This window comes from Pyxicephalus adspersus, chromosome 5, assembly GCF_032062135.1.
Source record: "Pyxicephalus adspersus chromosome 5, UCB_Pads_2.0, whole genome shotgun sequence".
Classification (NCBI taxonomy): domain Eukaryota; kingdom Metazoa; phylum Chordata; class Amphibia; order Anura; family Pyxicephalidae; genus Pyxicephalus; species Pyxicephalus adspersus.
Genome location: NC_092862.1, coordinates 3,647,469 through 3,664,210, shown reverse-complemented (window position 1 = coordinate 3,664,210; position 16,742 = coordinate 3,647,469). Strand labels below are relative to the sequence as shown.

Below are 16,742 nucleotides of genomic sequence, written 5' to 3'. Positions count from 1 at the left end.
CCAGCCCTACAGGGAGTTGGGCACTGGGCAAATTAAAAGGCATTTTGCCACCTAACGGCTGCAACCCAGCACATACTAAGCAGTAGTATGCAAAACTTTATAAAAATAAATAGTTAATGCGTAATGCAACAACTTGTAAATGCGGAAGTGGCAGGGAATTCACCACTGCAGTACTAAAAGTTGGCATCCTGTGTCACCTTATTGCCCAGTCCTGTAATCAAGCAGACCTACTGATGGACCATACGAACGCTAGGTATTCACTGCCCAAGATGAATGCTCATGGTCATCTTGGGAAAACTACTAGCTGTTTCCACGGATGTTGTGTAGCGACCCACCATACCCAAATGACCAGCAGCAAAGACCACTTTTGCATTCCATTGGGGAGGACGCAGTGGGGCACCCATTCATTCTATGGCTGGAAACAATCTATGGCATAAATCTACCCTGAAATATTTCCACCAATTAGGGCCTGCCTGATGATGTCATGATGTTCCAGTGCAACTGAATTTTGACCCCAGCCTTTACCAGTCAGTGAACACAACCAGTCACATGACCATTATAGAAACGTAAAGACATAAATGCTATTTTAATGCTTTTTTACATTTTTCAGGGTCCAGTTGCTCAATAAATGGTTTTCACTTTGCTTAATTTTGGGTTTACATCTGCTTATAGTGTATGTTTGGAATATTCCCTTGCAAATAAACCTTTGGGGGCTGACAATGCGTCAGTTTTATGGAAATGGGGAAGTGGAAAGCTACAGTTTTGGTGCCTTGAATATGACATCCTACTTCATAGGGACGCTAAGCTAAAGTGGCCTGAATTGGAATCTGAAGGGATTGCATTGATGGGAGCAATGAACAACTTTACACGTTTTCTAGCTTCAACAAGAAATGGGGGTTCACTGGATCAAGCTAAGACGTTGAATGTGGGAAGCTTGAAGTCCAGTTACAAACGTTAATAGAATGCTCCTCAAGTCACATTGTCTTGTCCATTTAGTTATGTCTCCCATTGTAAACGTGCTCATCACCAGTGCAGGATTCATTTAGCATACAGTTCTAGCATAGGGACCCCAGAATGATGGTGGCTCTGGGGTTTGCCACCATATTGAAGGATATGAGGAACCAGCTGTCTTTGTAGGGAATGCCATGTGTAACCAATGGCTTCATGTATGTTGAGACATTCTTATAATTTCAGTGGTCTGTGAATTCTCAATGTCAACTGGGTCCCCTAAGGGGCCCTTGTCTGTTCAGATATGTGTCCCCTTGTGGATGCCCTCGTCTTATACTGCGCGTCCACTCTTGATGCAGGGACCACAGAATAAAATGAGCCATGGTGCTAGCCCTCCTGGATTTATAAAGGTTAAACTGTTGCAATATTTGGAGACTGTATACAAAAAGATGGCCAAATGGCTGGAGGTCTAAACATGCATGAATTTATTTCAAATTATTGATTTACTGACCAGTGTTTCCCAACCAGGATTCTGTGAAATCCTAGGGTTCCTCCAGAGGTTGCTAGGGGTTCCCTGAGCAATCTGTGCATCTCAGGTCCTCCAATTAGAATAGTGAGTCAGGAATTTTCACCCTACATTAGGATCTGACCTCACAAATGGGATCACATTCCCACAGGCACTGTCCAAAATTATGTAAAAGAGATCTCTGCAGAACAGTAAAGGATGTAACCGTGATTGGCAATGGAACAAACAACAGGATATATATAATGGTGTAATGTGTAATGGTCAGGTGCCCAATCATGCTTGGCCATATATCATCTTACTATACAAAACCCTATCTTCAAAGGGTCCTGAATGTTCCTCTCTGCGGTACCAAATAAATGGTCAGAATCTGCAGGGCTTCCTAGGTGTTTTTGCACATTGATGCACACGCTGCAGCCTGGATAAAGCAAAGAACAACCTTGCCTATATCTCTGGCAGAAAACCCTAATTTAGCCAGCACTAATCTAGAGAAAACAATGTTGTCTTGTCTGTAGATACCCAGGAGGGAAGTTATGCAACTATTGTAGTATATCTAACCTTAGCATTTTAAGGCACATGGATGCACACAACACAGGTCAGCCTTAGTTTTAATGCAAGTTTGCATATTCCCCCAATACTTTTTGCAGTCACAGACACTATGGAGTAATTTAACCTCTCATTAGAAGAATACATTCATTCAAGTCCAGTGGTGGTTCTCCCCTCTCCGTTTACCTGTTCTGTTTTCATTAGAAATCAGCAGGACAGTAGGCAGTCAAATTATAACTGATAGAAGACTTTTGAAGAAGAATTGATCCGCAGTGTCTAACACCAATGAGATCTTGTTGAAATGCTTAGTTACTGCTTGTTAAAAAATGTCCACAGTCTAGCCACAGTTCCATTTAGTTTAGTGTACTTTAAACTGAGCATCATACAATTTCTGGGATTCCAAAGGCTACACCTTTGCACAATTTATGATGACTACATGGACACACTGTGATGGATATGGAGGATACTACAATGAGAACAAACTGAACTATGGAAGGGACTTTACAGTAATAAAGTGCCCCCTGTAATATAAGAAACAGGGATCATTGAGCCCAACATACTTAATGTAATTTTTGAAGGACACATTTGGCTGATTTTTACCAAGTTGGGATATTATTGTGAATGCGTAGGATTTTCTTGTGGTGCTTTCTATCTGGGGCTGTCACACTTACCTTTTCCTTGCAAAAGTGCCTGCTCCTGTCCCAGGCATGTTTATTCAGCATCGCCCCTCCCATCAACCAATCACAAGATATCTCTTGATAGTCCCTGGCTATTTAGCTGGCTGAGAAACAGTGCTCATTGTTCGAGCAACATGTCTACAGACTACTGTGTCACCCAGCTCCTGCTGTCTTCCTGTATTCGTCAGTTGCTTTCTGATACCAGACCCCAGGCTCTTGTTTCTGACCTTGCATATTTGCTGCCTGCCTGTACCCCTGCTATAATTTACTATTCTTTTACTCAATGATTTAGTACTTCATACTGTTCTGCCCAAGGGCCACAACTGTAACAGTCTGCAGTGCAACACCCTCACCTCTAGAGGCTCTGGAGAATACCAGGATATTAATTCGATTCTGCTCCTTGGCCAGTCCATGGGCTCAAACCTCCACCCTGCATTACATAGCACCCCTAGTGGGACAGGTGATCGACATCGACCAAGCCAAAAATAGTATGATCTGCTGGGATGATAGCTTTATTTGTTAAGAAATTTGAATGGTAACTAAGGACACAACCTCTGTAAAATTTGTACAGCCCAATTGTACCTTCTAAGAGAATTCGTCAGTTTGTCCATTTAAAGCTAATGTGACGTTCTTGGGAAAGAACAACCTCCACTCACTCAACTTTGCTAATGTAGCCTATGCAGACCCTAGGATTTACTTCTGGGCAGCCTTAGAGCAGCATGGAATCTTCAAATCCCCCTGGGATCCAGGGCTTTTAGGGTGGCTAATCGTTTAGCTCAAACACTGTTACCTGAGAAGATCCTGTGGGAGCTTAAAAACTATCCAAAATAAAGGTTTCACCCCTCAACTTTGCAGGAGGATCAGAGGACCTGGGGAGCAAGGCACAGGAAGATATAAGTGGGAGGGATTTGCTAGACTACTATTAACTTTACCTGGAATGGTGACCTGGAATAATTATGATCCCTATCCCTTGACAAACGTATTCAACCATTGTAAGCAAAATTGGACCAGAGCTTTCCTTTTTAGTACAGTGCAGCCCAGGTGCTATCCTCTCATTAGAACAGTGGGGTCATGCACTGCACGGTGCAATGTAATGACAGCATACCTCATTGCCAGAATAAACACAGAACAGGCACCACAAGATTTCCATGCTAACAAGATGTGAAGAGGAAGGCCAATCTGGTAACAGTGATAACTATTCTTACTTTAGAATATCAGTCCTATATGTGTGACATTAGGTGTCAGGACCAATATAAAATTTTGCATATTCAATACACAATGTCTCTTTGGAATAATCACCCTAACAATACCTTAATTTGTCTCTATTTCAAAGGAGATTGGCGTCATCTTTTTTCAGGCATCCCGACTGATCTTCTTCCTGGACTAAGATGCCATTTGGAGATGGCACAATCATGTAAATCCTGGTGCCTGAAATATGTCATATGTACAAATATTCTTATGGGAAGATAGGTGACAGGGTCTCTTACCTCTACCAGATCTCTTTGAAATATATTCATTATTCCATTAAGGTTTTTTCTTTTTTTCTGCAGGCAGCATATTTTCTGTCCAATACTCCATGGAAGAATAGTGGTACCAACTACATTGAGGGCCCATGTACACCTTGATCTAAACACATGTTATGTTAAGGTAGCTATTCAAATAAATTGGCTGACAATGCAAATACCAAGTGTTCTCCCCGGCCCTTTATAGCTGGGTGCACCACCAAGAACCACCGGGCTGTTTTTGGCTGGTTACTGAAAATTTGGGTCACAGTACAGAGGCTGCCACCTCCCTACAACTTCTTCCCACCCAGCTTGAAAAACAAAATAGAAAATACTGCAGATAACTATTAAAAAAACTCCACACCGGCATCATTTTTGCAATGCAGCATGCCAGAATACTGGGTAGTTTGTTAACTTGCAATATGGAGTGCTGCAGCATGTGTACTGGGGTGTCAATGAGTATGAATGACAATGAATAAACATGCTTTACCACAAAATAATGTTATGAATGGCCCCTCTGTCTAATGAGATAAAAAAAAAAAACTCAAATGCATAGAACATTTCAATTTAATGTACAGTATATCCAGCTTGCTTTTAAGAGAATGAAAACTATCTCAAGTAATGTTTTTCTTCTTTCTATAATAACTCGGAATAAAATTTAATTTACTGGCCCTTTAGCATCCAATGTTATTTTACTTCTCTTAATACATCTCTTTGTGAAAAAAACAGCTCTCAATAAATGAGTATATATTTAGCTTAATAATATGGAATCTGGTTGATTTATGAACCGCACAATTCAACAAATCACTGCCTTTCAGCATATTTAATTATTAATGTGCATCTCTGGGTAAAATTACAAAGAAAAAACTAAAATAAGAATAAAAACCAGATTTAGTACATCTCTGCAATATGTGCACATTTCCCATATTTAATGCCGTCAGTCCTCTTTAGGTACAGAATAAATATATCTTGAAATCCAAGCTTCCTGTATGCTCTACCAACTCTGAATCTGCTGAACTATAATCCCAAACAATGTTAACGAAAATTGTTCTCCCCTGCTGGACTACAGAGCTCCTTCATTTTAGGTTATGGAGATGAGAGAGGGAAACTGTTCTGTATATTATAGAAGAGCCAACAACACTGATTGGGATTTTAATGCAGCAGAGGCTCTGTGTTGTCAGTTCAAACAGAAGTTAGGGGCTCTTTGGATTTTTGGCAGATTGATAGAAGTTGCTTACTACTTGCAGCATCTCTGTAATTCTGTAGTAAATCATAAAATCCAAGGCCAAAAAATATTTGGTATTAATATGGTATAAAAAAATGCAAGATTGCATTTATAAACTATTTGTCAGTTCCATTTTGTAATTCCCTGAGGCCTCCTGCCAGAATTTCAGGACTACTATGCAAGTAAAAATAGACCCCAGATATTAGGCAAATTGAGCTAGCAGAAAGATCTGCCGAGCAACAATGACATTGCAATCAAAAAGCACTGTATGCAAAGAGCACTAATTGGATGTTTAGAAAACCATTAGGAAGTATTGTTTCCAATGGATTTTCTATCTTACTGGTGCTTTCTCTAGAATCCTCTTGACTGCAGATTTGTCAACAAAGCAAGGCTGTTTCGAGGCTGTGTAAGGCCTTAGCCTTTATATCCTTTATATCCTTTATATAAGCAGCCATTAGCATTGGGGAACCCTTCACATCATAGTGAACTCCAAATAATATATTCATCCATGTATAATAAATTGCTGGTCATTGGGAAGAATGTCACCCTTACAGACAGCCAAAAAGATCATTGGTGTCACTTAGTCTGACCTGAGAGGCGCAAATTACTCAAGGAACTCCTAGCGCCCTCTGGAGGAACCCTAGGGATGCACCGGACCCTGGTTGAGAAACTCTGCTTTACAGCAATAAGTTATAAAGAAAATGAAATGTGCCCACATTGCAGAGACACACTGAAAACATGTTACCAGACAAGCAGGTAAACCTGACACAGGTACTTGTAGTAGCTCCAAAGCCTAATGCTTTGTATTAAAAAATATTTTAAGGAAATAAAAATCTTTGGGTTTCTTTTTTGGACTGTAAACGGACTCACTTGAAATCGTACATGGGAAAACAAAAGAAAGCAAAACTTCTGCTGGTCCTGTAATGCTGCTTTCGAGTATGGATCCAGCAAAATGTCATCATGAGCTAAGCATACAGGGTTATGTATTCCTACCCTGTTCCTGCACGATAAATATCATTTTTAAATTTTTTTTTTTTTTTAATAAAAATCTTTTTTTAACTTTTGTAAGAAAAATATCATCTCGGAGTAAAAAGAACATGTACAAAAATGTTTTCTCACAAACCAATAAATCCAAATAGAAAATATGAACAGTATATCTCACAACCTACAAAAATGGCTCTATGTATGCATTGTATAAGGGAAGTATTTCTCTTCTAATGACCTACAAAAAAAAAAAAAAGTTCATAGAATTTTTTTTGTGATAATACAAAAGTTGTTCTAAGAAAAGTTTTTAGCAGAGTTTGGTAAAGACGATATTATTGTTCCTCTTCAACTTTTAGGAGCATACCAGAATATGTTTCAGATCCAGAGTGTCCACCTGACTGGCCCCCGGATGCTCGAGAGGAAGCCCTGGTTGATGAAGCTGGCACTCGATCCTTTACAAAGTGTGCAGCTGCCTTGCGAGAATGGTTAGTGTCCACCATTCTTTCCAAGGTCCGATTTAGGATCTCAACATTATCCGCTAAACGTCTACTTTGCTCCACAAGGTTTTCTAAGATGAGGTTTTGCTGCACCATTAAAGAAGTTTGTTGTTGGTACCAAGAAGACAAAAGCGTGTTCTGCTGGACCTGACTCTCCATGAGCTGCTTCTCAAACTCTGAAACTTCGTGCTGTCGGCGCGGGTGTGGAGGCGTCTGAGAAAGCCTTCTTACGTAGGTAGATTTCGCCTGGTTTTGAGGGGAGGAAGGAGGTGACGGAGAAGATGCCGAAGTCTGAATAATCACCGGATGGTCAGACATGTCATGCTCCGTAGTGACCATTTCAATAGTTTTAAGAGGCACCCACGTGCAACCTGGGCCGTTTTCCTCTTCATCTGTGGGATTTAAAAAAAAAATGATAAAATAAAAAAAAAATATAAAAATAAAATTACTGACTTAAAAATGAAAGAAAAATCCTGAGTTACAGAAGAAAACTAAAGCCGTATCCAGAGATACAAAATTAAAGCACTCTAATGGAAGTTGTTTACTAATTATCAATCGAGAACATGAAATGTCAGAACTCAAAAAAGCATGAATCAATTTAGAATTGACTACACAAGAGCACACTACTACTGTGCCCATGTGAATCTTAAACTACAACAATCACCATGCAATACCAGCTGCAATAAAAATTGGACCATTGCTACCACTTCCAAGCCACCCCTTCTGCCTGTATTACCTGACTGAAGCTCCAGAGCTATGTGAGGTGCATCAAGTTCCACATCAACGTCATCATGGTCGTCATCTTCGTCATCATTACCATACCCAGGATAAACATCACTGTTTGTATCATTATGCATTCCAGTTGGGCTCCTACTTAGTCCTCCAGATGTAACAGATCTCTTTATAAGAGCCAGTTTCTCTTTAGTCCGTCTTTTCATATCATCCCATCTCCTCCTCAGATCTCTGGTGGTTCTTGGAGACCTTGCCACGGCGTTGATTTTCTTGGCTATCTCCAACCAGATCCTCTCTCTTGCTGGCTGGCTAAGGTTGACCCTCTCGCTTCCATACAGTTTCGAGTGGTGTTTGGTTACTTCAGCCACCAAAATTTCCAGTTCCAAAGGAGAAAACTTCTCTTTTCTCTTTCGGGGTGCACAGGCCATTCTAAGGTTGCGCCTCTTGTGAAATGAAACAAGAAGGGGCATTTTGGTACCAGATTCCACAAAAGCCAAATCACAAAAACAAAAATTCTACTGTAGTTACAAAATTCAAGCTGCTTTGCAGGTTGTTCCAGGCCACTTGAATCACACACTGCATAACTGCACAGGAGATTTTTAATTTCTTAGTAGCTTGAGATTAAACTGTTGGCTATTCAATTCTAATTTTCAACTCTGATCAATATCAGTTACAAGTGTAACATTTGTTGACTAGGAATCAATCTCAAGCTAGCCTGCCATTTAAGATCTCCACTGCAGTTAAGGCCTACATGTCTAAGGTTTACTACTGACATGTTGCTTTACCTGAGAGGATAGAAATATTAGAGCTATCATAGTCAACTGTCGGGATCTCAGCACCATATTGTTTCAGCAGGAGGCTGCCGCAATAAGGTAGCAAACTGAAAGATTCTCGACTCCAAGTGAAAATTATAATAAAGCGCAGACACCTTCTGCAACTGGATCTACTGCACTGAAATCAAACAGTCCAGATTCTGGCACTAGATGATCACCTCTAAAAGAAAATATACTTTGACAGCTCTCATATTTCTATTCTCTGGATTTCTTTTAAGGAATTTTAAAACTAACCATACAGCTTTCTGCAAATGAAAAGACTTCTTGCTTACTTCTCATGCTGGCTGTGTCTTTGAAGAGAAATCTTTTTCTGAAGCCTACAAAGAAATTGACACTCTGGGAGTGCCAATCCTTGCCGCCTACCCCCTCCACACACAGCTTTCTCCCCAGCCATTTTTAGCTGGGTGCTCCACCCAGGACTTTTCAGTAACCACCTGGTTGTTTTTGGATGGTTACTTAAAAGCTGGGTCACAAAACAGGGGCAGCCACCTGCTTACAGCTTCTTCCCACCCGCTTAAAAAAAAATAGTGGGGAGAATACTTCAAACCATTCACCTCCCACTAAAGTTCATGCTACCTTAGGACACTACAAGAGAATAGGAATGTGGGGATTGGGTAGGGGGAATCAAAGTGCAGCAGGTGACCAGGATACACACAGTTTCTTACCAAACTTCAGAGGAAGCTTTCTCTTCTTTAGAGAACAAACAGAGCTCTAGCAGCAGGGGAAGGATTTTTTTTTAACCTGACATGGTTACGTTAAAGCTGAACCCTAAGAAGATATAAAACCACTACATAACTTAAGTTATAAAAAATCATTAGGTGTATTTTTACATATAACCAGTGTTAGTACCTTAACAGGTCAAAATATCAGAATGCTCTGCACAGCAGTACTGGCACCAGCAGAAGGATGGGCAGCACCCCGAGTCAATCAGGGCTTTGCTACTTTGCACAGTGTTGAAAAGTATAGCTCTATAAACATAAACCAGTCCCGTGGGAAACATGGGGCGTGCATTAGATGACATTCCAACTGATGGTTATTCTATGCCATGGAGCTAAATATTGAGTTATTTTATAGAAGGAGTGTAATACTTATCTACAAATTTGTTATGGACCTAGAATGCAAACTATTAGCAGCCAGGCATCCAGCATGTTCAGGAGTTCAGAAATAGCTGCCTACAGGGATTCTGCTATAATAATCCTTTATTTAATTTATGAAGTCTACAGGGTGGCCAAGCAATTGGATGTGCTGTCTGAAAGAAGTCTGGATTGCATTATCAACTGAATAGAATTAAAAATCTTTTATCAGATAAAACAATTCATATATAAAAATTTCAGAACTGAAATGAGCTTTTTGCCTGGAGTTAAACTTTAAAACAAATAGATGTTTTGTTTATGAATGGATAACTCTTTCTTCCAGCAGCAAAAAGAATCTTTCCAACTACTGCTTACGCAATCTGCCCCCAAGAGGGAAATGGCTCTATATAGAGATTATACAGGTCTGTGGACTCTCCCGACCCACCCTCATGTGACAGTGCTGGGCCAGTTACCACATACCAGTGTCGTCATATGTGACAATGGGGGGTGCAAATCGTGATCATGACTTCTACCAGGAAGTACCAATTGTTCTCCTGACTCACGATGGCTGAATGAATTTGATAAGTTGGGGTGAATTAATGCAAATTTGTCATTTGTATGTATTGCCTTGGAAGGATGTTTTTTTCCCCCTTTAAATCGAAAAAAATCGTAAATAAATCATACTTCATAAAGATTTTTTTGCTATACTCTGGATCAACTGTGCATATAGATCTAGAATTTGCAGGGATCTTATTAAGTTTATATATCTCTCTAGTGGTTGAATTTGATGTATTTGAGGCTTTTTTTCAGCCGGTTAAGACTGGCAGTAAGGTTGCAGAGTGGGAATCGCTTTCTTGTACCAGTGAACTGCAGGGGAGATGTTACATGTGTCTACCCATGGCAACAAGATAGAAAATGAATGGGGGCAGCAGTGCGCAGTACTGGACCACTTGCACCAGTCTGCAGACCGTTACTTTAAAAACCAGCGTTGTGGTACAAGTGGCCGAGTGGGATTGTTTGACCCCAATGCAGGTTTGAACCGCCTTTATATGATAGGCTATAAAAGCTAAAAAACTAAACTGTAATGGTAACACAGAGCAAGTGCACAAAACAGACAGAGCAAAGTGCTGTAAGCAGTCTTTTAACAGATCTCTAGTGATTTTTCAGGATGCGATAGGCTTCTTTTCTCCAAAAACACCCTCATAATGGACTTCTTTTGCTTGATGAAACCCCCATAGGAGATTTCTATTTCTCCAATGGCACACTTATATTAGATTTCTATTGTGTCAATGACACCCTTATATTAGACTTTTATTGCTACAATGAGGTCCTCCAAATAGATTTTTTGATTTTTATGAATTTTTTTGTGTCAATGATATCCTCAAAAGGACTTATTACTCTAGAAACAACCTCATAGAAGCTTCTACTTCTTGGGGCCAGATGCCTCCTTGTCATATCATGGACCTTGCCCCAAAACTCACACTGGCTGCCTTTCTCTATAAAAAAAAAAAGAAATTAAAACTAAAATATAAATACTACTTGAAAAAACAAAAAGTTTGCTACAAAATCAGATTTTCTTATGTATCTTATGTATCACAGAAAGCAGCTTCTTACAATGATGAACAAACAAGTAAAACAAAATTAAATCCACTTGGGATTTTAAGGACCTGGATATTGTTATATTCTGGTTTACGGTTCTTTAATACCGGTTTACAACATCTTTTATTGGACCAACTTTAATGTTTTATGAATGTTATTGCAATGAATGCATTAAGGCAGGCTGCATAATGTTGGTGAAATTCATGCTATTTGGAGATAATACAAATTAAAAACTAACTTGTGTTTATACCTATAAAAATATTAGTATATACATTATCAAAGGACGGGTTAGGGCCAGAAAAATTTTACTGGGATTTTACTTCGCTAGAAGGCTATTCTATAAAGTTCTCTTTGATAAAGAGTTAAAACAAGACGACTATAGTAAGTTATGTGAACGTTACAGTATAGAAGAATTTCGAACCCTTAAAAATCTCATGGAATCATGGGAAGAAAGTTATGTAGAGGAATCCCAGGTCTCAGTTGAAATTAGTACTGATGAGAGGAAAAACAATGGGAATGTGTTTACAGTTAACACTAAATAACATCTGTTCCCCGATCTTAGACAAAATCCCACTATATATACATTTGTTCAACAAGTGTCACAGGCAATTGGTACTGTGGAGATACCGAAATGGCAAGGAAATTTAACAAGGAGGCAGAGGGAGGCACTTAGAATCTATCAATAATACTACAGATAAAACGTCTGATAAAGGCGGAAACGTTGTAGTCATGTAAAATGAGCAATACATACAGATGTGTCAGAAAATACTAGGGAACCCAGAATGGTATGTAAAAATTGATTTTAAAAAATCAAGAATACTATCAAGAGTATTATACATTAACTACTACAGCGAAATACAAAGGGGTTATTGATAATAAAGTGTTTACTTACCTTAACAATAAGAATCACAAATTGCCGAAGAATTCCTGTGTGGGGAATTGGGAGAATTTCATTTCAGGCCAGCCAGTTGGTTGACAACTACTTAGGACCGTTTGTAATAGGTTTGCCATCCTATTTAAAGGATACTTTTAAGTCTTGGAAGGAATTACTGTACCAAGGGGTTGCTGTCTGGTAGCAGTAGACATTGAAGAGCTCTATTCGAGCATACCCCACTATAGGAGGATCACAGTAATCAAAGAATTTTTGAGTGCAACTAGTCAAAATATTGCAAAACAAAATGAGTTGATCCTAGCCCTTTTTAGAATACATACGTTCACTGTAATGCATTTACCTTTAGTACAGATACATACCTCCAGGTACAGGGGTGGCAATGGGGACATGTTGTGCCCCAACCTATGCCAACCTGGGCACTGGGGGGTTGGGAGAGAGTAATCATTACAGATGAGGCGCTGGACTATGGCGGAGGTACATCGATGATGTACTCATCCTATGGCATGACTCTGAAGCATTGTTCTTAAGAGTTCTTTGAAAAGATTTGCATGAATGACTTCAATCCCAAGTTCACAATGCAACATAGTGATACATCCATCCCGTACTGGACATAGAAACTTGCATCAATTTAGATCTAACGATATCCTCAAAGTTGTTTTGTAAACCTATGTCAGGAAACACAATCTTGTTGGCAAAAGGTGCGCACCCTGTATCACTAAAAAGGAGTATTCTTAAAACTTGAAAACCAGGAGAAATTGTTCTAGGGATGATGAATTTAAAATGACTGCAAAAGACTTACAAAGCAGGTTATTGGAAATAGGCTATAGGAAGACCACTTTAAGGAAAGCCTATAACAGAGTCAAAAACGGGGGAGAACGGAAATACTGTTTACAGCCAAAAAAAGCATTGAACAAGCCGATCAAGTGGGAACTATCACTTGTTATTCGGAACAACAACATACACTAAGGAATATTTGCAGTCAATTTTGGCCAATTCTCACTTCAAATCAAACTATTAATAAACAGAAATAGATAAACACAGCTAACATTTATAAAATTGTCCTCTCTGAAGGACAAATTGGTAAACAGCCATTATGAAACTGAGAGAAACAGAAAAGATTCAGAGGTTGAAGGAGATACCTTCCCTTGTGGATCATGCGGACAATGCTACTGGATATACAGAAAAGAGGACAAGATATAGACACCCGTAGATATTACTCCTAATCTCAAACAAAAGGAATAATATATCCCGTATTTTACAGCTGTAGCCATTTTTTTGTAGGGGAAACTTAAAAAAAAAAAGGGAATTTAAAAGAAGAATTTTTGAACATATTGATGCCATCAAAACTGGAAAAAAGTCACCCCAATGAGTCTCCACATGGGAAAGTGCAACAGCTTCAATACTGACGAGTTAAGATTTCTGGCCCTAGAACAGATATCAGAGGACCCAAGAGGAGGAAATTGGGACAAACATATATTACAAAAGGAGTCCGAATGGATCTACCTTTTAAACGCAATAAACTTTCCAGAACTGAACAAGGTCCTAAGTTTCCAACCCTTTTCTTTAAGAATAATGGCATTGCCAGAGGATGTGGGCCCCCTTTGTTTTCTCTTGCCATGTACATCAATACTACGACTAAACTAGACTGCTAAAAAGTTATGGGCAAAAAAATCATATATTTGTATCTATGTTGAAGTTAATATGTAAAAGAGTTAATATATGGAATAATAAAATTGATTTATGATTATGTAATTTATTGTTACAATGGTACAATGTAATTTATTGATGCAGTATGAATTAATGAACTTTAAGTAATCTGGAGAAACAATAGAAGTTAGATGGTACTAAGATTACAATTTGGAATATTTGATACTTGGCTTTCTGATGTGGATGTACAAGTTAAGAACGTCTGGGAGTTTCCCATTACATTAGAGGGTAGTTCTGTCCCCTAGTTAACACCTCCTTCTGTATGGAGGAAATAGGATATCCTGTGATCACCTATTCAAATGTCAGGTAGAGCTGTAGATGGGGAGATTTCTGTGTTCACCTTGTGTCCAGCTGATTGGTGGTGATGTAAGGATGTCCCTGATATGGAGGATAGCTTCCCTCTTCACTGTAGGCAGTAGCTGGAAACAAATGCCTCGGATGGTTAAGGTAGACGTGTAATAAACTTAAGCATGCCTCCCTTCGTAAGACGTTCACTCACCAGAGATAGAGTGGTTATAGCAAGGCGGGGAATACTGTGATTCGGCCCCGCACAAGCACCATGTCGCTTCCGGTCCTGAATATAGATAAAAAAAACTTGTACAGTGTTCAACCTAGAAAATTGTTTAAGGTGGGTGGCAGCCGCTGTATTGTGACCTAACTCATCAGTAACCATCCAAAAACAGCTTGGTGGCTACTGAAAAGTGCCGGGTGGTGCACCCGACTAAAAGGGGCTGGGGAGAACACGATCATATTCTCTTTGAATCCCCAGAATTATGGAGTTATTTAAGGGCAGGGCAGTCCCCCCTTTCCCCTCCATTTTCTTCTCCTTCTCTTCCCTCTATTGTTCAACTTCTTCCCCCGTCTCCATCCCCACACCAATCATCCTATGCCTATACATATTTGTTAGCCCATCTTTTTCCCCCAACCTTTGCTGTTCCAGTAGTGCTCCCCCTGCATACAATTACCCCAAAAATCAAGCTTTCAAGAAGATAAGACCATTAAAGTTTCACATTACTATTACAAGCTCATTTCTGCATAGTTCCACTTTAATATTCAAGCCCATAGTCGTTGTTAATTCATGCTGTGTATGCACACCTACAATAACCAGAGTTATTCCTGATTAAAGAACTCCAACTTCTATTGGAGTTCTTTAATACCTGATGTATGTACTGTTGTACTAAATAATTCTTTATTGTCCTGTCTCCTTAATTTCCTTTCAATAAAAACCTAAATTAAAAAAAAAAACAATCAAACACTCCTATTCTAGGCAAAACATTTCTTTTATTTTTGGAAACATAGAAAGGGTGAGTAGTTTTACGCCAGTCTCTGTCCCTTTCTCTAGTTTCCTTCCTTTACCAAAAATGGGTTGTATAACAAGGTTTTTTTTGCCATCCTAATCCTTCTTTCTGCATGCCACGGTGCCATGTGGGCAGCACGGTGGATCAGAGGTTAGAACTCTGGCCTTTGCAGCGCTAGGTCCCAGGTTTGAATCTCAGCCAGGACACTATCTGCATGGAGTTTGCAGGTTCTCCCTGTGTTTCTTTGGGTTTCCTCCGGGTAATTCAGTTTCCTCCTACATTCCAAAAACATGCAGGTAAGTTGAATGGTTTCCCCCAAACTTGATCTTTAGACTGTAATAATGACATATGACTATGGTGGGGACATTAGATTGTGAGCTCCTTTGAGGGACAGCTAGTGACATGACTTTTGACTTTCTGTGTAATATGTTGACGCTATATAATTGCTGCGTAATAATAATAAATGCTGCTTGTTACTTATCCTAAAGGGACACAATTATATAAAAAATAACGATGCCTGCTGTTGCTGAACTTCTGAGAATGCAAATTCCCTGATAGTTAGCTAGTACTTACAAAGGGTATCAGCCACAGCAGCTCCAACAACTTTCTCATGACAGGGAAACTTTAATTGCTGCGGTTACTTAAATCAGAAGGGAGAACGCAGTATAGGACTGCAAGAGGCCACATTGGTCTTTACCTTAATACAGATATATGAACGCAATGTCACCCTATCAGGGAGGTGTGGAAACCCTTTGACCTTTGCAGCTTGAAGAAACAACTTAACATTGCTTTAGGACTACAGTGATGGTTGCAGAAATTTCTTGGCTTAAAGGTTTGTAAATAGTGACTTCACTTGCTCACTCAGTTACCTTCTGCATTAATAGATTGCTGCCATATTCTATCTGTAAAAAAAAAGCAAGTGTGTGTAGCCAGCAATATTTCATGCATGGCACAATCTTTTGTAAAAGGATCTGAGGTTTGGCTGTAGCCCGATGCTGATTTGGCAGGCTGCAATGTGTAAATTTGCATGTCAAAAATATTAAGTATTAGAAGAATAATTTTCCCTAAATCCATGAGATGCCGACAGAAAATGGTCTTAAATGGCTTCCTTTATGGCAGGTGCAAAGATTTGGTGGAAATGTAGCTTAAGGGAATTTTACGGTAATTTTACAGAAAATTAAAAATAGAGAAGACTTCAAGGCGGTGACCTTTGTAGATGTGGCTTGTGGATAAACTCTGCAGACAGGAGATGAAGGAAGCAGATGGCGCGTCTCCAGGAGAGAGCTCATGTTTAATGCACAAAGTGAAGACTTCCAGGTAAGCCCTTTTATCTCCCCTGCTACGCCACTTAACACTGAGATATGATAATTGCAAGATACATTTCCCATGTTAATGAATTTTAATTATCTTTCATTCAAATGATCTGAACTGTCTAATAAAAGATGGGAACATCTGCAGCTGCCTGTTACATGAAGTTGAAGTGAACTAAACTGTAAAAATGTTAAAAATTCATATATTCAATCATCGTACTGCCATTTTCTTATGTATTTGTTGGCGTTCACACACACATATCTATAGATCTTTGGATGTATAGGAATGGATTGTAGTGAATAAAGACTGCAAGGGAGAGACATTCCATAGAGATTTCTTTGCCAATGGTGGCTTTGCCATGTCCATTGCTGGTGGCAGAATTCTGTTTATGGCTT

General features: G+C 39.3%; 1 protein-coding gene across 2 annotated transcripts in view; it reads right to left on the bottom strand.

The window, feature by feature from the left end:
- Positions 1 to 6,262: 6,262 nt before the first annotated feature.
- Positions 6,263 to 16,742, bottom strand: part of TSNARE1 (t-SNARE domain containing 1) — a 138,068-nt gene continuing 127,588 nt past the window's right edge. For both annotated transcript variants that reach the window (XM_072410571.1, XM_072410572.1), the window contains 2 exons: positions 7,639 to 8,077; positions 6,263 to 7,294 (listed from right to left, as the gene is read on the bottom strand). In XM_072410571.1, the coding sequence (XP_072266672.1) occupies positions 6,738 to 7,294; positions 7,639 to 8,077 (996 nt within the window). In that variant the 3' untranslated portion in view covers positions 6,263 to 6,737. The remainder of the gene's footprint in view (positions 7,295 to 7,638; positions 8,078 to 16,742) is intronic.